We start from the raw sequence: 25526 nt of genomic DNA on the forward strand, positions 1-25526 counted from the left end.
AAGGAGATAAAGGTCCAGTCGTGACCGACTCTGGGGTTGCGGTGCTCATCTCACTTTATTGGCCGAGGGAGCCGGCGTGCAGCTTCCGGGTCATGTGGCCAGCATGACTAAGCCGCTTCTGGCGAACCAGAGCAGTGCACGGAAACGCCATTTACCTTCCCGCTGGAGCAGTACCTATTTATCTACTTGCACTTTGTGCTTTTAAACTGCTAGGTTTGCAGGAGCCGGGACCAAGCAACGGGAGCTCGCCCCGTCGCGGGAATTCGAACCGCCGACCTTCTGATCGGCAAGTCCTAGGCTCTGTGGTTTAACCCACAGCGCCACCCGCGTCCCTATTTAAGGAGATACTCTCTGGCAAATGGCGGACAGAGTATGCAGAACTCAACATTTTTCTTGAGACTGCCTTGTTGAGAATACGAAGTTGCTACATCAAGAACTATTCATATGCAGCAATGCAAAGCCTGCCTATTCGCAAGCCACACCGCCCAACAAAAATTATAGCTGCTCTCACACTATACTTTTAAAGCATATCCTTTCTCTCAAAGAATTCTGGGCACTGTAGCTTGTTAAGGGTTGCTGAAAATTGTAACTCTGTGAAGGGTATAACTACAGCGCCCAGAATTATTTAAGGGAAATAACACACTTTGAACGTACTTTAAAGGTATAGTGTGTCCCCGGCCTCAGAAAATACTTCCAAAACATACTGGTGAGAGCCAGTCAAGGGACAGGAAGCATCCTATGTAGGCTTAATTTCTATGCTTTCCAGAGTTCACTAACTGGGGAAGAAGAAGAAGAAGAGAGGCAAACACAAATGTTGAAAATCACCTACCTCTGTTGACCCAGTAAAAGCTACTTTGTCAATGTTAGGATGCGTAGAAATAGCAGCTCCAGCTGTGGGACCATATCCCGGCACAATGTTAACCACACCTGGAGGAAATCCTGCCTGGGGAAAAAAAAAGATGTTTTATTCCAGAGTCAGAATAAGAAAAATTAGGGCATGGCTTCCATTCATTGCAAGGGAGTGGGGCGGCATGCAAAGGAGAATTTGTGCCCTTTGTTAGGGTGAGTGGGTGCCACTGGGGTGTTAAGCATGAAGAGCACATCCACTCCTTGCCAGTCATCAAATCTCCATTCCTTTGGAATTACAGGGCAGGGTCTCAAAAGGCGCGCCCCCCCCACTGAGTGTGTAAAGCCGCATAAGCTCATTTGGCTGGCTTCTACATTACTCACCTCCTTGACTAAAGAGCCAATGTATAGTGAAGTAAGTGGGGTTTGCTCAGCAGGTTTAACAACTAAGGTGTTTCCACAACACAGAGCAGGTGCCATCTTCCAAATCAACATGAGCAATGGGAAGTTCCACTGAAACAGAAGATCATGACATTCACCTTATGAGCATGTCATTGCTACCATTTCTATACTTTGTCTCTTGTTCTAGGAATTCAGAAGGCGGCTTCACAATTGTGTCATTACAGCCTCTTCCTCCAAACCCCCCCCACACTCCTAAGTAGCATTGGCAATTCCTGCACACTGAAGCTGAGTTTGTACCACATGTACATATTAGCTGGGAGTTTTCCCTAATGCGGAAAAAGCAGCTCCTAGCACTAGACTCTTTATATCGCCTGCAGCTCAGAACGCAACAGCTTCTCCCGCTACTAAGTAAGGGCTGTAGTTCAGTAGGAGAGCCTCTACCCTACATGCAGAAAGTCCTCCTAGCATCTCCACATAGGCCTTCTGAAACCCTAGAGCAGGCTTCCTCAACCTCAGCCCTCCAGATGTTTTGAGACTACAATTCCCATCATCTCTGGCCACTGGTCCTGCTAGCTAGGGATCATGGGAGTTGTAGGCCAAAAACATCTGGAGGGCCGAGGTTGAGGAAGGCTGCCCTAGAAGGTCACTACCAGTCAGTATAGACAAAATTGAGCTAGACGGGTCCATGGCTTGACTCTGCATAAAGCAGATTCCTATATTCCAATGGAAGGGAAGTAGAAGTGGACACACCCAAAATTGTGAACAAAGGAAATAGGACCTTACTAGGGCTCAGGGCTCAGTTAACAGGCCATACACTGGCAGTTACCTAGCAGGCCACCACCAATATTTTGATCTCTCTGTGTCAAGACTGGGAAAAGCAAGGCATTTGTATCCTAAACCTCTGGGGAGAAAGGTTATGATCCAGAATGAGAAACACAACTTGTTTCGAAGTTTAAAGGAAACCAATTTACTTCTCAAGCAGCCACATTTGACATTGTGAGTGGAGATGAGGATTTTATTTATTTATCCATTCTTCAAAGCCACTTGGAAGTGTGTTGGGCTAGATTGTCTTGAAATCTCAGATATTGAAGGAAACATTAACATTATTCACTTTAACAGGCAAAGATCAAGATGTCGGCAGTACAGAATACTTCCCCAGAAATGCAGAAGACTACATTCTACTCACCGGTGTAATGGCACCACAAACCCCCACGGGCTCATGTCGGGTGAAGCAGACAAAGTTTTCATCTGCAAAAGTTTTGAGAATGCAAGTCATCTACCTATGATGGTTGTGATGTGAATGATCCCATAGGATCAAAGATCCAATGCAGCTGGGGAAAGCATTTTTAATGCTGAAAAGCACACCCCCTTGGCTTTTTTGTCCTTGGAATTGCTGTTTACTACCCATAGCACCCATAAAACCAGTACAGTACTCCCAACCAGATTGGGACCCTACATCTTTTTCCCCACCAAAATAAAGAAGGCTGGATTACTAAGCCTGGTTCATACATCATGCTAAACCATGAGTTACTAAGCTATGGTTTATAGAACCATGGCTTACCATTATATGTAAATCTGACCCAGAGGCTTCACTATGGTTTGTTTACTGCCAACAAACATCAAGATGAAGCATTGCTTATGAACCTTGGTTTGTTTTAACTAAGGCTTGGTGTTATGTGTAAACCAAGCACCCTTCTTTAACCATGGTTTGTTCGACCACTCCATCCCAGACCAGAATACAAAATCAGGAGCCAAGAGTAGCTGAAAAACCAATTTTTGATAAACAAGGCATGGGTTCTTTTTATAGTCTATAAGCACTATGTTTGCTTGAACAAACTATGGCTTCTTAAACAGTAGCTTCATATTATGTGTGAACCAGCCCCTTCTTTATACCTCTCTCCTAAGCATATGAAAGGAAGATTGCAGCTGAAAGCCCAGCAACATGGCCAAACTATGGTTTGGCAGTCAGCAGTAGGCTTCAGGCAGCCTTTCTGAAGTGGATTTCTAATCCTGGTTTATAGGTAAATTATGGTTTCCTGTGAACCAGGGCAAAGAGGAAGGAATCTGAGAACTGTTCCTGTGAACCAAAGCCATATGCTAGCCATGGCTAACCTCACTACAGGTTACTTCTGTTTGCCAGACCTATGGGGTTACATGTATAAGACACCAGCTCCAACTTACCCACAGGTATAGTCTTCCCCTGAATTTTATCAGCCCAGCCAGCATAGTATCTAAGTGTCTTTATGCAGCCTTCAAGGTCAATGAAAAATGCTTGCAGAAATGGTTTCCCTGTGTCCATTGTTTCCAAGGTCTGGAATGAAACAAAATATCAATTCCCCACTCTATTTGCTATGGGGGTATATTACTGGGGATGGGTGAACCTGTCCATTTTGGTTTATCATTCCTCCAATCTTAAATTCAATCTACATTTCCACATCAATTCATTCCCCCCCTCCCAAGTCCTCTGGAAATTCACCAGTATTTTAGTGCAAATTTCACCTAAAATATACACATGGTCATTTGTAAGCAATTTCCCCTAATATGCAAAGCAATTTTCCCAATATAATGCATTTTTGTATACTATTTTCAGTAAGATGTGCATTTTCATGCACACTTTAATATTTGCTTTTTTGTACACATTACTTGGCTGGAGAAATTCAGAGAACTGCAAATTTTGAAAGATGGCTGCGTTTCATTTCACATATTGTTTTGGCAAGTGTGAATTAAGCAGTTCCCCTTTCAATGTGAACTGAACTGAATTTCTTCCATATCTCTGCATACTACTATTGTCTAATCCTCATGAAGATTCCCCCCCCCCCCCATCAGTGGAAGCAGTAGGTGACGAAAGTTGCAGGGTAGGCCCTAACATTAGACAGAGTGAAGCGGCTCAATTTGGGTGCCATGAATGTGCAGTAATTGGTAGTTATTGAATTTATTATTGTTGTATTTTTTTTTTCTCCCAGAGAGACATTTGTGGTGTTGTCTGTCTTGTATCAAAGTAACATAGCTAGTCTGGATTACTGTAAACCTTTACTTGGGGAGGGGGTCATTTACTCTTTTGCCTCAGGCCATAAAAAGGCCACACACTGATGCTGTTTTCAGATAAGTGATACAGTATTTTAGAGGTTCTCAATAAAGCATCATTTAGTTCAGGGATGGGGAACCTGTGGCCCTCCAGACAACTCCAACTCCCATCAGTCACAGTCCTCATGGCCAACGGTCAGGGTGGATGGGAGTTAAAGTCCAACAACAAGAAGTTCCCCATCCCTCTTCAGGTATATGTGTCTCCAATGACAGAAGCAAATATGAGTTTGTGTATACATTAATAGGTAGGTTTCTTCAGGCTGAAGAGGACAAAGGTTTCCACCACTCCCCCTCACTAATTCCACTCTTTCCTGAAACCTAGAGTTTACTACCTGGTCTAAATGAAGGAAGTTAGCTGAAAAGTCGTAATCTCATAAGTTGCCTAACCTTTGAAACAGAGCCAAGAACTCGGTAGCCAACCCACAACCTTCCAGAAGTTGCAGGAAGGCATCTCCCATCACCTCTGGTTATTGGCTGGGAATGAGGAAGGTTGAGGTCCAACTATATGTAGGGGGCACATGTTGGCCACTCTTGGTATTGTAGAACCAATGGCTTATGCATTGCAGCGTAAGTAGGCTCTTAACGTTTTCTGCCTTAATCTCCAGACCAGACACACTTCAAACATCACTTACCGCCAACACCACTCTGTCTCGCTCAATGAGGTCGGCCAGCTTGTTGAGGAGCCTTCCTCGGCTCACAGCATCCATTTGTCTCCACAAAGATCCTCTTTGGAAGGCTGCTTTTGCTGCCTCTACTGCTTTATCGACGTCAGGCTACCACACAAAAGACCAAACACAAAATAAAAAGAAACACACTGTTAGATGCTTCCATAGCCCAACGACCTCCATATGTTTTAGACAACAATTGCCATTAACCACAGCCAGCACAGCTGGAGTGTCTGAAGCTGATGTGAGTTTATCGTATTTTTCGCTCTATAGGACACACTTTTTCCCCTCCAAAAATTGAGGGAAATGTGTGTGCATCCTATGGAGTGAATGCAGGCTCCTTGGCTTCAGCGATAGCAACACAAAGCCTCCGAAGCACAGAGGGAGCGTTCCCTCCGCACTCCGGAGGCTTTGTGTTGCTTTCGCTGAAGCCTGGAGAGTGAGAGAGGTCGGTGAGCACCGACCCCTCTCGCTCTCCAGGCTTCAGGGATAGCCGCCTGAAGCCTTCAGAACGCAGCACGAGTTCCCTCTGCACTCCACAGGCTTCAGGTTCCTGCACGAAACTAGATGGTTAGCTCATACTAGCAGATGAAGAAAGCAATGGGCCCAGAGAGAACCAGGAGTGGGGCAGGGCAAGCCCACTGAAGGCTTCTTCACCATCAACGATATTAAAATACATACGGTATTTGGTTGGCTATGATCAAAGTCCTTCACTCTATTCGTGGGCAGAGAAATTTGGAAAGAGTTGTCAAATATCATTGGCAACATTGAAATCCTCCTGCAGTCGGTGGAAAAACCCTCAAAAAGGAAAATTTATCTGAAAGCTTCTTCCAAATCATGTTCCAGGTGAGGAACTGGAAGATTCTTTTTCTTCCCTCAGTGGCTAGCTGAAGTATATTTCCACCCACTCAAAACAGTGAACATATGAAGGTATTGATTGGGTTGTCCGGCAAAATACACTTCCACCTCTCAAAGCATCATTCGCAGAATCACAGCAGGTGAACAATCCCTGCTCTGGCATGTGACTACATTTGGTTGAAAAGTTTGACCTTCATAGCTCCCAGAAGATTATTTGAATACCTCTGTGTGGTCCAAGATACTGCAGTGTCATTATTTACGGAAATGGAGACACTCGGTTGAAGTTCCTCAACGGAAAAGGTCAAGCCCACGTCACCGCTCAGTTACAAGACTACGAAGGAGGCCCAAAACAAAAAAATCGCACAGACAAGAAAACTCTATGGGTAGGGCAGACATTCCAGTCATAACCCACCCAGTGCTTAATCAGTGTTATGTTTCATGGATGTTGCAATACAGAGGCATAAACATGCGGCTAAAGTGTGGGGTTAGTGAATGGAGGACTAGATCCCTCACAGCTGTCACCAGGCACTATTAAATGCCTGCTGAAAAACTTTTCTATTCCACATGGTCTATGCAGGAATGCGTCCTTCCACAATGGTTAATTGATGTCTACTTTTACCTTTTTGTTGTTTTTATTGTATGCTTTTGTGTTTTTTATTGCTGTAAACTGCTTTGATTTTTCATGACACAGTGGTACACAAATATTTTTGTAAATATATAATATACAGTGGTACCTTGGGTTAAGAACTTAATTTGTTCTGGAGGTCTGTTCTTAGACTGAAACTGTTCTTAACCTGAGGTACCACTTTAGCTAATGGGGCCTCCCACTGCTGCCACGCCGCTGCTGCGCTATTTCTGTTCTCATCCTGAAGCAAAGTTCTTAACCCAAGGTACTATTTCGGGGTTAGCGGAGTCTGTAACCTGAAGCGTATGTAACCTGAGGTACCACTTTACAACAGAGCACAATAAAATTCCGCAAGACAATCAGCAAGCAAGACAGTGTAATATTTGCAGGGTGGGTGTGGGGGGTGTATCTCTCAAAGATGCTGTAAAGATCCCTAAAAAAAAGACAGTGGGAAAAGAGGATTTCCAGAATGTCATTTATTGAACAATGCAGAATGCACCATTATATAATTGTAGAGTTGGAAGGGTCCTCAAGAGTAATCTAGTCCACCCCCTGCAATGCAGGAGTCAAAGCTAAAGAAACACTGGCAGATGACCATCTAAACTCTGCTTAAAAACCTCCAGTGATGGAGAGTCCACCACCTTCCCAGGTAGTCAATTCCACTGTCAAACAACTCTTACTCCCAGAAAGTTCTCCCTAATGTATTCTTGAAATTTCATTTCTTGCAATTTGAATCCATTGGTTTTGGTCGTCCCCTCTGGGCAGCAGAAAACAAGCTTGCTCCATCTTCCATGAGACACCCCTTTAGATATTTGAAGATGCATATCCTATCACCTCTAAATTTTCTTTTGTCCAGGCTAAATGTACCTAAATCCCTCAACCAGTCTTCCGAAGGCTTTATTTTGCAGACCCTTTATCGCCTTGGTCGTCCTCTGCACACATCCCAGCTTGCCAATATCCTTCTCAGAAGTGGATACAGTATTCTAGCTGGGGCTTAACTAAGGCAGAATAGAACTCGAACTCTTATTCCCTTGATTAGGACATTATACTTCTGCTGCATTAGGTTTTTGGGGGGACTGCTGCTCATCACCCTGTTGACTCATGTTAAGCTTGTGGTCTACTAAGACACCTAGATCCTTTTCACATGTAAAATTGGTTTGGCTTTATTGCACAGAAGTCTATTTCTGTTTTAAAAGCAAACACATTTTCTGTGATAAGGAAAGCTATGGGAAACTGCAACAGCAGGATAACAGTTGCTTGATGCGATGCAAAGTCTCCTTTCTCCACTTTAGGGCATAAACCTAAACAAACTAAGCCCATTTAATTATTTAACCTTTTATTTTGCCTGCCTGTAAATCTTAATTTTTATGTGAGGTCACACTCTCTTTCCATTAAACAAAATATGAAGACAATGGGAAGCTTTCTTCTCTCTCTCTTTTCCCTTTTTCGGGTCACTTTCCCCCTTTTAAATCAGATTTAGGTGCAAGTTATGCAAAATGAGAGTCTATGTTGTTAACTTTGTTGATAGAATGTATGTATAAAACCTCTGTATGCCAACTTGACATAAAAATAAATGCATCTCTCTCTCTCTCCAAATAAATCAGAACAAATGATCAACAACTGTTGTGTGCAAACAAATCAGGACAATACATAGCTACTGCAGTGCCCAACTCCACACTAACTGGTAGCCCCTTAAAAAAAAAAGCATGCCCAAAATAAGCTCAAGCCATTATGGAGTCTGCAGTGCAAAAATTACAAATGGCAGCCATTTATGTTAGTCACAGAATAGGTAATTTAATGTATTTAATGATTAATGGTGCCCCTCCACACGCCTCCTGGGAGGGTTGAAAGCCAGTTCTGGCTTCTTCCTTCCTTATGTCCTGCTCCATTTTGAAGATCTGGCAGCAGGAGAAGCCCCTTTAAAGTGAACCCTATCCCTGTCACAGGAACTCCGCCATTTCAAGGGGAAGCAAGTACAGTCACTCCCTGTCTGCGCAAAGGTGGCATTCTGGGTCACTGCATGTTTGTGTGAAATTGCGTGTAACTGGAACACCCGCTGAAAAAGCCTGCAAACGCCCTCTTCCACCCCGTCCCCCATTTTGTGATGATTCCAGGTCACTTCTGGATTCAGCGCAATGTGCATGTGGTCGCATGCATATCAGACACACCTAAAACGGTTGCTGCCTATAGAACAAGAAGTCACAAAGAAACACAAGCATGCCTTTTCTTATTTGTTTGCACGACCAAGCTGGAGTGTGGGCTGCCTAACCCAGGTTGAGACTCTTGAGAGTCTCATGGACTGCAAGAAGATCAAACCTATCCATTCTTAAGGAAATCAGCCCTGAGTGCTCACTGGAAGGACAGATCCTGAAGCAGAGGCTCCAATACTTCGGCCACCTCATGAGAAGAGAAGACTCCCTGGAAAAGACCCTGATGCTGGTAAAGATGGAGGGCACAAGGAGAAGGGACGACAGAGGATGAGATGGTTGGACAGTGTTCTCGAAGCTACCAGCATGAGTTTGACCAAACTGCGGGAGGCAGTGGAAGACAGGAGTGCCTGGCGTGCTCTGGTCCATGGGGTCACAAAGAGTTGGACATGACTAAACGACTAAACAACAACAACAACAAACCCAGGTTGATCGCTCAATTGCGTTGCCAAAATGTAGCTATCAACAACCAGGTTCAAGGATGGAAATAAAACAAACCTTGTCCCCCTCTTCGACGTCACAGATCTTCTCGGCCTTTGAAGGGCTAAAGGTAGGGAACTTCTTTCCACTCTTTGATTCATGCCATTCATTGTTAATAAATATCTAAAAGAGAGAAAAATAAAGGTTTCTGCATCATGAGAAGAATAAGCTTATCTTCTCCCCAACATGCATGGTTTTCATGCGCAGGTTACGGTTGTTACGTTTTGTTTCCTTTCCTTTTTTAAAAAAATCAAGGAGCATTTTATTGTGCTGCTGCCTCTTGCAGTCTTGATACCGGCTCACAGTTGCAATGTAAGACTGCACTCCTCTGCTTGCTTACTAGGCAGTTACCCTCCAAGTCAATATGTACGACCTTCATAGGACAGGACCTTTGCAGCACAAGGGACCAAAACATTCAACTTCCAGGTACAAATCTGCATGTTGCAATGGGAAGTTGTAGGAGTACGAACATTTTCAGCTCATGTGGGAGATTCACACTCAATACAGTCCAAATGGAGATGTTGACCCAGTTCACATGTAACACAAAGTCAAACCACAGTTTACTGTAAATCTGTGAGAGTGTGGGTGCCTAGAGAGGAGATTGAAGCTGCTTTGCGGCACGAATAATGCATGAGAAGCATTAAAAAAAGCCGTGATCTCCTCATGGGGACTATAAAGGCTCACATGTTCATTTTAAACCATGGTTTGGCTTTGCGCTACATTATAACTGAGCCGACGAGTCCCACTAACATCTAACATCTGTACATTTTACCATAAAAAGACTCATCAAATACTGAATATTCATCAAACGTGTCATCTTAAAGAATCTTTGTTGCCTAGTCAAACAGATCACACCCCTGTTGGCATTATTTTCACACGCATTGCTTTGGATATACAGTGGTACCTCGGGTTACATACACATACAGACGCTTCAGGTTACAGACTCCACTAACCCAGAAATAGTACCTCAGGTTAAGAACTTTGCTTCAGGATGAGAACAGAAATTGTGCTCCGGCAGTGCGGCAGCAGCGGGAGGCCCCATTAGCTAAAGTGGTGTTTCAGGTTAAGTGCAGTTTCAGGTTAAGAACGGAGCTCCAGAACGAATTAAGTTCTTAACCCGAGGGACCACTGTACCCGTCAAACTTAAAGTGCTACCTTTTGGTCAAATGCAAAGGCTAGTGAACATTCCATTTTAGATTGATTCATTTGATATTGATATCCGTCTTACCTTTAAAGTCAAGCTCTCTGCCTGCATAACTTAGCTGATTAGAGTGTGGTACTTCGTATGCCAAGGTTGCAGGTTCGAACCCCATAATGGGAAAGCTGCATATTCCTGCATTGCAGCGGGTTGGACTAGATGATCCTCAGGGTCCCTTCTAATGCTACAATTCTATGATTACCACAAACTGATTTGGACAAGGTTTATTAACCAGAAGCCAGGAGCTGCTGTGGGACTGGAATATGTTCTGCACTTAAGACAACCAGCTTACCAAGAATCAGCCTATACACAGTGAGGGGGCTGGGAATCCTGTTCCCCACATCTGTTGTTGACCCAGTTGTGCTTCCCAGCTTGTTAAGGATGTCACACTAAGTGTTATTTTGTTATAGCATATGGGTAAGTGAACTGGCGCTGTGGTGTTAACCACTGAGCCTTGGGCTTGCCGATCAGAAGGTTGGCGGTTTGAATCCCCACAATAGGGTGAACTCCCGTTGTTTGGTCCCAGCTCCTGCCTACCTAGCAGTTCAAAAGCACGTCAAAGTGCAAGTAGATAAATAGGTACCGCTCCAGTGGGAAGGTAAACGGCGTTTCCATGCACTGCTCTGGTTTCGCCAGAAGCGGTTTAGTCATGCTGGCCACCCATAAAAACTGTCTGCTTACAAACGTCGGCTCCCTCGGCCAGTAAAGCGAGATGAGCGCCACAATCCCAGAGTCGTTCGCAATTGGACTTAACTGTCAGGGGTCCTTTACCCTTTTTTTAACGTGAACTGCAAAGTTGAGAGAGGTTGGCATGGAAGGGATGTTCCAATCTTAAAGTTCCACATCAGTTTGCTATTATTTTTTAAAGACCTCATTGAAATCAATCAGCACTTTAGTGCTAATTTCTCCCTATAGTCACATTTTTGCAAAACGCTTTGCACAAACACAGAGCAGCTACTCAAATTAGAGAAATCGACTAATCATATTGACTGGACAGTCCTTATATATGCCTACCTACAAGCAAGCCCATTGAGTTCAATGGGACTTACTCTCAGGTGCATGGGATTGCAACCTAAAAGCATATGGGTAATGCAATGTAAAGCCCTTAGCGGTTTTGACAATTAAGTGGCATTCACATTTTATTAAACAAAATAAAAATTAAGTGCCGTGCCCAATTTGTTGGGGCCTCTTTTTATTCAAATATTTTATTAAAAATAAAATTAACCCTGTGAGGAGACTCTGCAATGTAAATTACTCTGCTACTGCACTGTATTTGCACAATTCACACAGGAGTCTGATAAGAGTGCTTCTAGGATATTGTTTACTACTATGCAAGTGCTGTCCCAACATTTCAGCCGCTTGCCATTTAGTTTTCTTTTATACAAAAATTCCAGTGGCAATAAAATATCCTAATAAATCCCACTTTTTGTCACTGGGCTGTTGTTGCTTTTGGTTTGCCAATGTTAACTTATAGGATTTTTTTAAAAAAAGTTCCATCCCTCTTCCCTGCCCGCCAACAAAAACTGATCCAGGGAAACAGACTTAAACACCCTTCTTTCTTCTGACACAACACACATGGCTTTGTTTTGGGACATTTTTCTACCACAAGATATGCTGGAATTTAGCTTGAGGTAGAAAAATGATCCCAAAAAACCATTTGTGTTATGTTTTCAGTGGCCTGGGCTTTGATCTAACAAACCAATTAATTGGTTAAACAGCCCTTGCAGAAATGCTTTAGCTGGGCAACTGTAAAAACATTTGTGCTAAAAAGCAATTCAGAGGGGATGACTGTCAAATTATTTTTTTTAAAAGATCAGCATAAAACAGCAATATACCAGCGACCCAGTTTTTAATGAAAGCTTATTTGCAATCACATGGATGTTTTTACAGTTGTTCGGGGAGGGGACTACCCATAATGTGATGAGCTACTACAGTATTGCATCACACAGAGTCCATTTCTCAGCACCTGTTGATATTCTCTTCTGCTTTCTTCTAACTATTGGTTCTGAACTGCATTTCCTCCTTTGCCCAAAGTTGTTTAAGCTACAAATATTTTAGAAGAACCTCTTTGAAAACCTATCCAAACAAATATGTATCAATGAATTGAAATGTCTGTTCACACAATTCCAAGTCAGGGCTAGCACTAACACGAAGCAGGGTGACGAGGCCTTTTCTTAAAAGGTGACAAAAATCACGTTTTTCCTGAAGTAGCTGCAGCATCAATTTTAGGACTGGAGTGTGTGTTAGTAGAAGAGATCCAAGACCAGAATCAAATACTTGCACAGATCCCTTACATTCACTTTGCAGTAACAAAACACACGACCCTGAAGGGTGAGGTCACTATCCTAGCCTCAGTTGTCAGGAATCTCCATTGGCCTTGATGGAATTTGTACTTCAGAAAGCCTGGGTAGGCTCAGGTACCATGTCGTTAAACACTTGAGAGAATTAAGCATCTTAAGCACATTTGCTCCTGATTTTTATAACCCTATAAAATGTTCATTAGATATCTACTATCTTTTCTTAAAAAATGAAATCATGGATGAAGCATCCCTTAAAATTTAATGCAAGCTTCCTGAATTCCTCTTCTTTATTGGAGACAAACTTTCCCCCCTGAAAATCAGCTGCTGATTGTTATCTAGACTCTAGAAAACAACTTTGCCCAACTATTTACACTTATGATACTTTCTTCCACATTTTCTACATACTTGGATTTAACACAGACGTGTTTTCTAAATACGTAAGACCACCATAATACTTGCAAGGAAACAGTTTTGGGATTGACTCATTCAGCAGTATATACGAACATTATGGAATGGTTTTGGGGAGCTGTAACTGATCACCATCATGATCTGACAGTCTTGTGCTTATAAACTGATTGGGGGCACCCACTATGGTGGGTCTCCAACTCCCACCAAGCCCAGAAGGCATAGGCAATAGTCAGGCACAATGGGAATCACAGACCCTCCAAGTGTCCCTTTTCCCCCATCAGAGAAATGTTGGAAGGTATGGTAGTATGTCTCTATTTTCATTGGAGGGTATGGAGTTATGTGAGCCCCAAGCCAAGAAGATAAGTAACTATACAACCTTTAGAAGACATCTGAAGGCAGTCCAGTATAGGGAAGGTTTTTTTTAATGTGTAATGTTTTCTTAGGTTTTTATATACAGTGGTACCTCGGGTTAAGAACTTAATTTGTTCTGGAGGCCCATTCTTAACCTGAAGCACCACTTATGGGGCCTCCCGTTGCTGCCGTGCTGCCGGAGCACAATTTCTGTTCTCATCCTGAAGCAAAGTTCTTAACCCGAGGTACTATTTCTGGGCTAGTGGAGTCTAACCTGAAGCGTATGTAACCCAAGGTACCATTGTATGCTGGAAGCCACCTGACTGGGCAACACAGTCAGATGGGTATGATATAAATAAAAAAATTATCATCCTCATACAACATAAAATGTTGTATTTTAATCTTGTTTTTTAAGCTGTATTTCAACCAATTGTTTTTATATTTGATGTTAGCCGCCCTGAGACTGGTCTTGGCTGGGGAGGGCGGGGTATAAATAAATTTTATCATCATCATCAGGGAATAGGATGCCCCTATTTTCACTGGAGAAATGTTGGAAGGTATGGAATCCTATGCTTCTTCCAAATAATGTGTATGGTTCATCCATTCTGTTTGATTTTTGAGATTGTCAACATCTGCTGTTTTCCACATTTTGGGATGGATACCCAAAATGTCAGTGTTTTTAAAATTTATGTATATATCTATATGCCTACACATTAAGGAGAATGTGTACAAGAAGGCCTCCTTAAAGACAGATATATGCACACAACATCTACTCGTACCTGTCTCCTCACCAAGATCCTATCTTAAGCAAGAGAAGTTCCTTTCATTATGGCCACAGTAGGGATGTCAGACAAACTCCACTGAGTTCACATTTAAAGACAAACCTTCCCAATTTCTACTTTCTGATACGAAAAAAATACACGATCCAAACTCTGCATGTCTATGACTCTATGAAATGCAGCTATCTTTTGGAACAAGCACTTTTCTGAACTTTGCAGTGCCGTTCTCCAGCCACGTAATGTGTAGAAAAATGCACACGTTAGTGAAAATCACATAGAAAAATGTATTAAGGAGCATCCTTTTGCAAAAATGTGCACCATTTTTCAAAACGGCATACAAACGTGTATAGTAGAAATTTGCACTAAAACACTGGTGAATTTTCACGAGGGCTCTCTAAGAAGAATATTCGCAAATGGCTGTGAATGTGGAGAACTGGAACCTACAAAACTGAAAGTGACAGATTCTCCCAATGTCTAGCAAGCAGTTTAACATTTTCCTGGAAATAAGGCCATTGTTCACATCATATGTGGCTGATGCGTTTTGAAATGCACATCTTATAGGATCCAACACAAGTTGTGAGAGGCACAGACTCTCCAGGTTTGAAAGCAAGACCCACAAGCTTTAATAAAGTGATCAGTTAAGGCTGCAATCCTAGTAAAAACATTTTGTTTCCCAACACAGAGCAAATGGTACCTCTAAGCAAGGTATATACAGTGGTACCCCGGGGTACATATGCTTCAGGTTACAGACGCTTCAGGTTACAGACTCCACTAACCCAGAAATAGAACCTCGGGTTAAGAACTTTGCCTCAGGATGAGAACAGAAATTGTGCTCCGGCGGCACAGCAGCAGCGGGAGGCCCCATTAGCTAAAGTGATGCTTCAGGTTAAGAACAGTTTCAGGTTAAGAACGGACCTCCGGAACGAATTAAATACTTAACCCGAGGTACTACTGTAGGTCCTCAGGCCAGTCACATTATTCTGGCACTTGAAGCTAAAAATCCCAAGCTCCTCTCCCCATTCTCCAGAAGTTAAAAAAAGCCAGCCCAATCTGAATAATAAAAAATTTAAATGACTCAATTTACTATACTTTCATGACACCCTAATTCAGTTGCCTGAGTTAGCTGCCTAATTTTACCTAATGGTAAGGCTGGCTGTGACCGACTGCATTACTTGCCATGAGAATGTGCTAATAATATGGCAGAGGTCTTCTACTAAGGAGTCCTAAAAGGCCTGAGACCCCCCCCCAACTCAATTCATCAAGTCCGATATAACAGATCTGAAATGTGGTGGCTTCTGGCTTTTTTTTTGTTCCAGTGTGCCACTGAGTGGTTATACTTCAAGAAAAGGAAGTATTTTAAGTGGTAAAAGTCTACAGCTTGCTTAGCGTAACAGTTAAATCCATCTTCAAATAACACACACCTTCTTCCTACATGTCTTTAAACTTTCTTGATCAATTTTCCTGTTTTATGAGTAATGCACTTTATTTTTGTATAGGTGGAAGTATACATGATCCATTTATTATCCGTGCATTCTTTCATTTTCAAATGAGTGAGATTATACAAGTGCCTTTAGTTGCACATGCTGCCTAACATTGCACAGAAAGAAATACACACTTAGCAATTTTCAGCAGAAGATTCACAGCAACCTTGCACTTTAAACATCACCTTTATGTTGTTTTTCTTAATTAGGGGTAGGCTCAATTTCAGGTATTATTTTCTGTTGGGACCTCAGATTTAGACACTACTTTGGGACGAGATCTTTAGACAAATACGTCAAGGAGAAGGAATAATTATAAATTTCAACAAGGCAATATTGCAACTGAATTTTAATCATGCCTTCAATTTCCATGTCTTTTCTTTAAACTGACGTTCTATACAATTTAAGAGCTGGAAATGTCACCAAATAAACTCTTCTAACTCTTTCTTTGAGTTCTATTTTTGCTGGGGCGGTGTCCTGCTGTCAATCTAAGTATTAACTGGTAGATGCAGTTTTCATTTTAATGGCCAAATACAGCAGGATATTTGCATAAATGCAAAAACCTGTCACAGACTAAAATACCAGCAATCTAGATCATATGCTGAATATTATTCTTATTTTAAAAGTGAGTAATACTACAGCTACGCAATTCACTACGGGAAAGCGCTCAACTTTGCAGTCCCAGCTGTTCAATTGAGTCCTGAACAGGAACAGGAATAGGCTATAGTGAATGATGGACTGGCTCATTATTATTTTAAATAATTACTTACATGAAATAGGATTCATTCTGCTTCCAACATGGCTACAGGACCAATCACTCCAAACAAGCCTCTTGAAGAAAATGTAAAAAGCAGGGTAGCATTTTGCTTCTACTAATTCCTAGCCAATATTAACACCTGGGAATTTTACTATTTTGAGATGCTTCACTTTTATTTATTCTCACACCAGCAGACTCTGTGGGCTAATGCCACTATCGTTCACATACTGAACAGAAGGTATGAAATAATACTATGTGCAATGGAGTGGTACCCCAGTTGAAATCGCACTTCAATCAATAGTTTGTGTTAAACAAGCAATTAATTTCACATCTTCAGCTTCCCTCCCCATTTGCAATAAGGGTATAACACCGACCTACCTTTGCAGGGGTGGTTTAAGGATTAGCCAAACACTATTAGAAATGCAGCAATATTATGGTACCAAGGTACAGGAAGAACATGGATCTAGTCATGTCTGTAAAATACATTAATGGAGAACCAAGCGAACTTTGTGAATAACTTTTAGACATGCAAACCTAGTTCCACTATGAGCCCCCCCCCCTTGCTACAAAACTTTCCAATGACTGCAGAAGTCCTTTCCTATGAGAAGGTGAGGTCAACTTCCTCTAGGAGCAGGGCCTTTTCTGCAGCAGCCCCAGACTTGTGGAACATAATATACATGGCCTCATCTCTGCTAGCTTTCCAAATATGGCCATAACCTTTGGAAAGTTAACTGCACTCTTCTCCGGCTCTGGATTTCATTATTGCGATGTTTCTGTTTTTTGTTGTTGATTCAGGTGGTATGTCCTCTGCTTCAAGCGTTCAGGCTATGAGTGATGTGGCTTGTATAGCCAAAACAGCATTATCCATGCACAAGAGGGCATTGGCAGGCTCAGGGGACCCCAGGGTTTAACAAAAGTACATTTTGGAAGAAAAAAAATTCCCCAGGAAGCAGGGGAACTGCCCAAGATTGCCCAATGAGGACAGAATGTTCAGCGGCCCTGAAACACTGACTGCTGAGGAACTGGAAAACTAGATGGATGGGAATGTAAAGTTGGTGTATGCCTTATTGTGTTGTTTGGTTTGTGAGCCCCTTTCGATATTATGAAAAAACAGCACATGAATACTTTTAAACAAGAAAAGATATTCTAACTCAGCTATAAAGTTACCAAGGGCAAATCTTCCAAGTTCCAAGCCTTCAGTTTTCCTTGCTGTAAAATGAGCACAGTGGCAAGGTAATCTCATGCGGCTTTTGCTGCCCACAGCCTGCTTGAGATGCACTATATTTATTTAAAAACAAACTCAAATTCTCTCTCTCTCTCTCTCTCTCTCACACACACACACACACACACACACAAAATTCTTGGAAATCGCAACCTAAACATTTTACTGTCAGCTTTTCTACATTTCCCCCTGTAAGATGCAGGGCCATCTGTGTTTTGTGGCTTTTATCCTGGAGCAACTTTTAGGTGTGCATTCTTCTCTAGTCTACTCCTTTGAGCAGGTTTTGTGGGGTCGGGAGGAAGAGAGAGAGATTGACCTCCTAAGGACTAGAGACTTTATTTCACTTTAAAATCCCTCTAGTTCTCCCACCAGGGAGAGAAAAGAAGACAGAGAAGGAGATAACCACACAGAGCAAACATGAACAGAGAAACCTACCGCTGCCCCCTTACCTTGGTGTACTTGATTTCCAAGTTCCTAATAGGGTGAGGAAGCGGAGGGGTCGTTTTCTTCTCCGGCTGCCCGTTTTCTACGGCCCCATTGATTGCGGCCATCTCGCAGGACGCCTTGGTGCGGGTAGTCTCCCTCTTCCTTGCAGCCGACGGAGTCCTCCTCGGCAGGGTGACAGGCAGCCGAGCTCGCGCAAGCCTTTCCCAGGGCTTGCCTTTATGAATTCTCAGCCTCCAGCGGGAGTCCCGGGCCGAGGGCTCCCATTGGCTGCGCGGCTCTAAGCCACGCCCCGCTGCTGGTCCATGCAGCCGCTCCGAGGCTGCAATTGACAGGCGGCAGGTAAGGAAGGAAGGAAGAAGGAAGAGAAGGCGCCGGGTGCAAGGCGCGGGACCCAAGCAGGTGCGGAAGATCAGCTGCAGCTTCCTCAGCAGAAAGGGGTGTGTTTGTATATATACATATATATGGTGTGTGCATGCGCGCGCGCGCACACACAAAATGTCTCTGTTTCTCTATCAGCCTCTGCCAACCGGGTTGTGTACTACAACTCCCATCAGCCCCAGCCAGCTGGAGCATATATAATAAATACTGTGGATATGTGTGTACATGTGTATCCTTTTTCTCCAAAGAAGCAGCAGCTGTTTCATTTATCCCAGCTGTGCAGCCCCCTGGATTTTTTCATTCTTTCTCTTCCCCACCTCCCCCCACCCCTTGCAAAAATAATACAATGAAGGTAATTGTTTTAAAAAACCTCCTGGAATGGCTCGATGAGCTGGGAACGAGTTAAGAAGCCCCATCCCCGTTTGTGTTTGTTTTTTAAAAATTGCCTTAGAAATGAGCACACGGAGCCTCAAAAACTCAAACCTCCGAGGAGGTCAGCTGTACTGCCACGCAGAGCGTTTCATATCCATCTAGAATGGTGCTGCTTGTGTGTTTAAAGTTCTCCTTTTCTCCCCTATGATCACTGCAGCGCGATGGAATGAGCTCATATCAGATTAACCCCTCCTAATCAAAAACGTGCGTGCATAATGTCCATCTCTCTCCTCTCGCCGTGGAAGAGCAGCGCGAAGGAAGCCTGGCTTGTTTGCCTTGGCTTGGCTGGGCTTGGCGCGCCTCGGGCCCCTCCCGCCCGGCTCTGGCGCTCGGCCCACCAGCTGGATGCTCCTGCTCCTAGGCCAGCAGGACCAACAGCGCGGCTCTACTGTAGGGCCCCAGGGAGCGATCCTCTGCAGCCACTATCAGCAGGGAGGGAGAGTCGAAAACGTACACGCCATAGATTTAAAACACATTACTTCCCCCCCACCTCCAGTATCATGGGAACTGTAGTTTACCCCATTCCCAACACCCATGCCAAACTACAGTTCCCAGGATTCTTTGGGGAGGGCAGTGTGCTTTGAATGTACATTACGGGTGCAGTTTGGGGTCTGCGTACTGTAAAGCACATTCGAAGCACATTTTGCCCCACCTCAAAGAATTCTGGGGTGCCAAGGGCTGGTGGGAACTGTAGACTATGGCGCCCAGGATTCTTTGAAGGAAAGATTGTGTTTTGATAAAAGGCCTGCTCTCATGTAGCAATGTATAAGAAAGCAAGCCTTATGAGGAACGGTTGAAGGAGCCTGGAAAAGAGGCGACTGAGAGGAGCTAATTTTCAAATATCTGAAGGGCTGTCGCATGGAAGATGGAGCAAGCTTGTTTTCTCCTGCTCTGGAGGGTAGGACTCGAACCCATGGCTTCAAGTTACAAGAAAGGAGATTCCAACTAAACATCAGGAAGAGCTGTGGAACAGTGGAACAGACTCCCTTGGGAGGTTGGAGACTCTCCTTTTTTAAGCAGAGGATGGATGGGCATCTGTCTTGGATGCTTTAGTTGTGACTCCTGTATTGCAGGGGGTTGGTCTAGATGACCTTTGGGGGTACCATCCATCTCTACAATTCTGTTAACCTAAGGGAAGTTAGGTCGACCTTAGAAAAAGGATTTAATGTTTATAAGAGAATTGGAAATGGAAAAGTTAAATGTTTATAAGTAAAAAGAGTTAAGTTTTAAAAATAATAACAATATGTTTAAGATGATAGACAAGAACTTGCTGAAATAATTATTGGAATTGGGATGTATGAAGAGGGGGTGGGGGGAAGTCAAGGAAAGAGGGTAAAGAAAGTAAGGGTATGAAATTGTATATGTGTTGTCTTTTTGTGTGTGTGTCTTTATAAAATGTAAAAATCCAATAAAAAATTTATATAAAAAAAATACAATTCTGTTAATCTATGGCAGCGTTAGAGTGTGTAAGATAGTTTAAATATCAAAATTTCAGAATAGACTGATTTTTAAGTATGTGAGAGTTACTTTTTTCAATGCACCCCAAATTAAAATTGCTCAACATTTAGAGTATGTAAGAGTCTTATTTCTCCATAAAGATTAAAATCTGTTGAGTTTTATAATATCTAAGAGTGAAAGCTGCTTTTGCCCTCACGGGAGTCCAATCAAAAATGGATTTAGAGGCAAACAACCCTGGCAATTGCTTGGGCTGTCAGATTTGGGGTGGGTTTGTCTGGTGGGTCTAGTCTCTCAAACCACTCAACAGCTGAAACAAGCAAGGCAACAATTCACATTTACTGCAAAATGTGTGTTGATTCATTAGAAGAAGGAAAAACAACCCAAAAGCTACAGTAGGACAATAGATTGATTAGGACCATCTATGATGTCACAAAAGTATGAGCAATTTTTTGAGTGTTCCAGAGCTCTTCTGCTGGATTCCTGCAGATCTCAACACCTTGCTCACTATTAGCTAATGGTTTGGTTGATCCTAATAAAGACATTATCCTGCTACAGCTTCCGGAGTCATCTTCGCTTGCGAAGCTGGCAATGTGTGACTTAACATTTATGATGTATGAGGATGATTCATGAGAAATTTACAGCTTCACTCCCTGTTCAGAAAGCAGCAGGGGCCTAAGTGATTGTGGTCAGATTTATGCGTGCTAATTTTTTTGGCAGAGATACCTTGTTCTTCATACGATTTATGAGTCAAAGTTGTGAAATGGACTTTTAATGCAACTTTAAAAAATGTATTCGGCAGTTGAACAAATGGAAGAGGAAGAATGAAAGGGGTGTTATTTGGTCTAGGGCAACCCTTGCTCCACTGCCTATTTTTCTGCGGAAGTTACTGATCTGAAAGTGTCTCCTGATAAGCAAGCTTAGACATCAAGTGACTCATGCAGAGAGACAACGGGGGGGGGGCAGTCTCTTCTTAAGGCAAGTCATTTGGCTTCATATCAAGCATGGTGGAACAATCTGGTGCAAGGACATGACAGAGTTAACTCTGCTCAGTGAAAGCTGATTGGTAGGATCTGATCGGAACACAGTTGAATAATACAGAGACACAACAGGGAGCCTCCTCTTCAGGTTTGCAGAAGCCCTGAATGATCTGCTTTTAGTCCTGCTGGCCACATGACTCAGAAAGCTGTTTGTGGACAAACGCCGGCTCCCTTGGCCTGAAAAGCGAGTTGAGCACCGCAACCCCATAGTCGCCTTTGACTGAACTTACCTATCCAGGTGTCCTTTACCTTTTTACATTACAGCTTGTAAGAGTGTCTGCCCTTGAAGGAATCTGCCCCGTGCCTCTGCATGAGTCCTTGCTCTGGACTTGCCTCCAAGCTCATACAGAGATTATAAAGCCAGCTGTCATGATCCTGTCACACCTGAAAGAGACACGGTACAGAACTACCTTCTCCAAGGGAAATGAAATGGAAGGAACCGTGTTCAGGGCAATAATTCATGCAGAGACCCAGCAGGCAGCTTCCTCTTTGTGGAGGTCCAGACACTTTTGGCCCACAAAACTCTTTAACTACAGTATTTAATTAACCAAATTCTCACCACACACTACCAGTTCTCTTTGAGGACATGAAAGGTTTGAACCCATGGTTTGGGAATTACTACCACAGTGATGAATCCAGTAGCACTCTGCACTGGCTCTGAGGCACCCTGGCATGAAAGATAAGCCAGAGGTCACCTTTTAGCTTATGTTTTAATTGTTTTGCAGAGGTTTAAAATAGTTTTTAAATGGTTTTTTTACTGGTAATTTATTCTTTTTGTAAACTTCTTAGAGGTAGTTGTTATTTTACAAACAAGAGGGTTATAAATTTTATTAAATTAATATGTGTGTATGTCTGTGTGTGTATATAAATATAAATTTAAATGAAAGAAATGGTTGTTGCAAGGTCTCAGGCCCCAGTGGTCAGAATCCTGCATTCAGTCGCCATGTTGAGATGGAGTCCTCCAGTATAAGAGATTGCATTGTGGCAGCCAGAGGAGTACCCCTTGCAGGGGAGATCCCACAGCAATAGGTTCTGTTTCACTGCACATCAGTAAGCTTCCAGACCTGAAAAAGCAGCCATTGTACCTATCAGAACAGGTACAGTTGGGGGGAGAGTATGATGCACAAGCTGGAATGATTAACAATGCAACCCAATGTAAGTTTGCTGGGAAATTTCACTGTGTTTCACGGAAGATTGCTCCCTACTCAGTGTGTTTGGAAGCACAGCTGAGATCCTGCAGAGAAGGCATGCCTCATTATGTCCTTGTTTGTTTGTTTATGTCGCATTTGTTATTTTCTTCTTCCCGTTTCTCGGAATCTCAGTAATTTCGGTGCTGGGATGTGATACGGATATGGAATTCCCCGAGCCCCACTTCCCATCTGGAGTGGCTAGAGGTGTTCAAGAATGTCCTGGTCATTTGCCTGGTCTGGAAAATGACGATTTTCTTTCCTTGTACGGGATGCAATATTTACTCTTAAGATTTGTTCCAGAGTATCTAGGATGTTTCCTGTAGCTGATATCAAAAGTGGGGCAAAGACTCTTTGGCTTCCCAACATTCTCCTTTCTCTTTCCTTTTCTTCATTTACAAGTAGGACAAAATTGTTGCAGCATGAAGTGCTTCTTTTCCACCCACTCCTCTCTATTCCACCCCCACCCCCATTTTCCATTTCTGTTTCAATCTGCCAGCATTTCATACCCACTGAACATGCTTGCTGAGTCCTTAATGACCTGTTCTTTGGGTGTGTGTTGTCCTTCCTCCATTGGGGTCTTTTTGTGTAGGTAGACCATATAACACCGGTCCTAAAAGACCTACATTGAAGAAGAAGACGACGAAGAAGAAGAAGAAGAAGAAGAGGAGGAGGAGGAGTAGGAGGAGTAGTAGTAGTCTGGATTTGATATCCCGCTTTATCACTACCCTAAGGAGTCTCAAAGCAGCTAACAATCTCCTTTCCTTTCCTCCCCCACAACAAACACTCTGTGAGGTGAGTGAAGCTGAGAGACTTCAGAGAAGTGTGACTAGCCCAAGGTCACCCAGCAGCTGCATGTGGAGGAGCGGGGATACGAACCCAGTTCACCAGATTACAAGTTCACAGCTCTTAACCACTACACCACACTGGCTCTCAGTACATTTCCAAGCACAATTCAAAGTGTTGGTGCTGACCTTTAAAGCCCTAAACGATCTCTGCCCAGTATACCTGAAGGAGCGTCTCCACCCCTATTGTTCAGCCTGGACACTGAGGTCTAGCTCCGAGGGCCTTCTGGTGGTTCCCTTGTTGTGAGAAGGGAGGTTACAGGGAACCAGGCAGAGGGCCTTCTCAGTAGTAACACCCGCCCTGTGGAATGCCCTCCCATCAGATGTCAAGGAAATCAACAACTACAATGGTACCTCAGGTTACATACGCTTCAGGTTACAGACTTCGCTAACCCAGAAATACAACCTCGGGTTAAGAACTTTGCTTCAGGATGAGAACACAAATCGTGCTCCGGCGGCGCAGTGGCAGTGGGAGGCCCATTAGCTAAAGTGGTGCTTCTCCAGTCTGCCACTAAGAACAGGTTAAGAACAGACCTCCGGAATTAATTAAGTTCTTAACCTGAGGTACCACTGTATCTGACTTTTAGAAAACATCTGAAGGCATTCCCATTCCCCATTCCCTTTTCCAGTCACTGCTTTCTATTCTTCCCCCAACCTGTTTGTCAACCCCCAAAAAGTAGGGTTTTGTACATAGTGGTGATGATGGTCATGGGACAACTATCTTGTATTTTGCCTCACACAGCAAAACGTCTTGTGTTGGCCCTGTCTGCACCCCTCTTTCCTCCTTGTGCTTTTGGGCCCTTCTCCAGAAAAGCTCTGAATTCAGTCTCCAGCCCCAAAGGAACACAGCTCAGTGGTAGAACACCTGCTTTGCATGCAGAAGGTCTCAGGACCAATCCCTGGCACATTGAGTTAAAAGGTCAGGAGTGAAGGAAAAGAGCCACTTTCTGCTTGAGATGCTGGAAAGCTGCTGTCAGTCAGAACAGGCAAAACTGGCTTTGGTGTGGGTCTAACCTGCTATAAGAAGGCAACTTCCTATGCTAAATCAGTATGGAATTTCAGAAAGCCAGCAAAGGCATTTTGGAAACAAATAAGTGGCAACAATAGCAAGCGAGGCAATCATTTGTTTTATCTCATCCTCATCTCTCACGTTTGCATTTATCGCCTACTTTCTCCCCTCTCGCTGCTACCTAAAAGCTACCCTTAGCAAAGGGGCAGTCATCAATATAGACTGGAGAACAACAATCATTTTTAAGAGAATGGCAAGCTATTTGAGAGAGCATCAAACATTGCCATGCTGTTCTATCCCCTTTCCTGGCCCTGTTCAAACAGGTTACGTAGGTTTTTGAAACAGTGCAAACCTGCCAGACCTTTCTCTTCCTCTTTTGTTTATTTTTGCCAGTGGTAAAAGTGGTACAGAGCATAAGCAGTGATGTCTCTTTCAAACCACATTGGTGCTCTGGGAGTAGGATTCTTATCTTCAGCAATGGATTCTTTAGGAAGCAAGCACATATGACAAACTGTTGCCGCTGCACTTGGCAAAAGGCTCTTATTTGGCCCCCTTCATTAGCCATGGGCAGAGGTGTGGGATATGCAAACTTGAAAGCACACACAAGTGTCTTCTGCCAGGAGACTTGGCAAGTACCGTATTTTTCCGTCTATAAGACACCCTCATGTATAAGATGCCCCCTATTTTGGGGGACTCAAATTTAAGAAAATGAGAGGGGGAGATGGCATAGAGCAGAGCTTTTTGGGAGGTGGATTACCCCGGGTTGTTGAGCTTTTTTTAAGGGGGGATTGCTGAAAATCGCTCACCCACCCGTGCCACAAAATTAGCCTCCCGTCTGTCCCATCACTGGCAGAAGCTGCCAATCACCAGCCCAACTGCTGGAGCGTCAGCCAATCAACACCGCCCATGGACACAGCAACCAATAACATGCACAATAGCTGCTGACAGCCGCGGCAGCAGCCAATCAAATGTCCACCCTATGCACTACCCATGTATAAGACGACCCCCAGCATGATTTTTAAAGAAAAAAACATAGTCTTATACACAGAAAAGTATGGCAAGTCACATGCTGA

The 25526-nt window shown here is 43.3% G+C and overlaps 1 protein-coding gene across 1 annotated transcript in view; it reads right to left on the minus strand.

The window, feature by feature from the left end:
• The window catches only part of ALDH1A3 (aldehyde dehydrogenase 1 family member A3), a 29997-nt gene extending 10922 nt beyond the window's left edge, over positions 1–19075 (minus strand). Inside the window, exons 1-7 of the mRNA XM_083713182.1 lie at positions 18110–19075; positions 9186–9290; positions 4965–5105; positions 3430–3559; positions 2435–2496; positions 1231–1359; positions 830–943 (exon numbers count right to left, since the gene is read on the minus strand). Coding sequence (XP_083569308.1) covers positions 830–943; positions 1231–1359; positions 2435–2496; positions 3430–3559; positions 4965–5105; positions 9186–9290; positions 18110–18211 — 783 coding nt within the window. The 5' untranslated portion in view covers positions 18212–19075. The remainder of the gene's footprint in view (positions 1–829; positions 944–1230; positions 1360–2434; positions 2497–3429; positions 3560–4964; positions 5106–9185; positions 9291–18109) is intronic.
• Between the last annotated feature and the right edge of the window lie 6451 nt (positions 19076–25526).

Source organism: Podarcis gaigeae (assembly GCF_964106915.1).
Source record: "Podarcis gaigeae genome assembly, chromosome: 14".
Classification (NCBI taxonomy): domain Eukaryota; kingdom Metazoa; phylum Chordata; class Lepidosauria; order Squamata; family Lacertidae; genus Podarcis; species Podarcis gaigeae.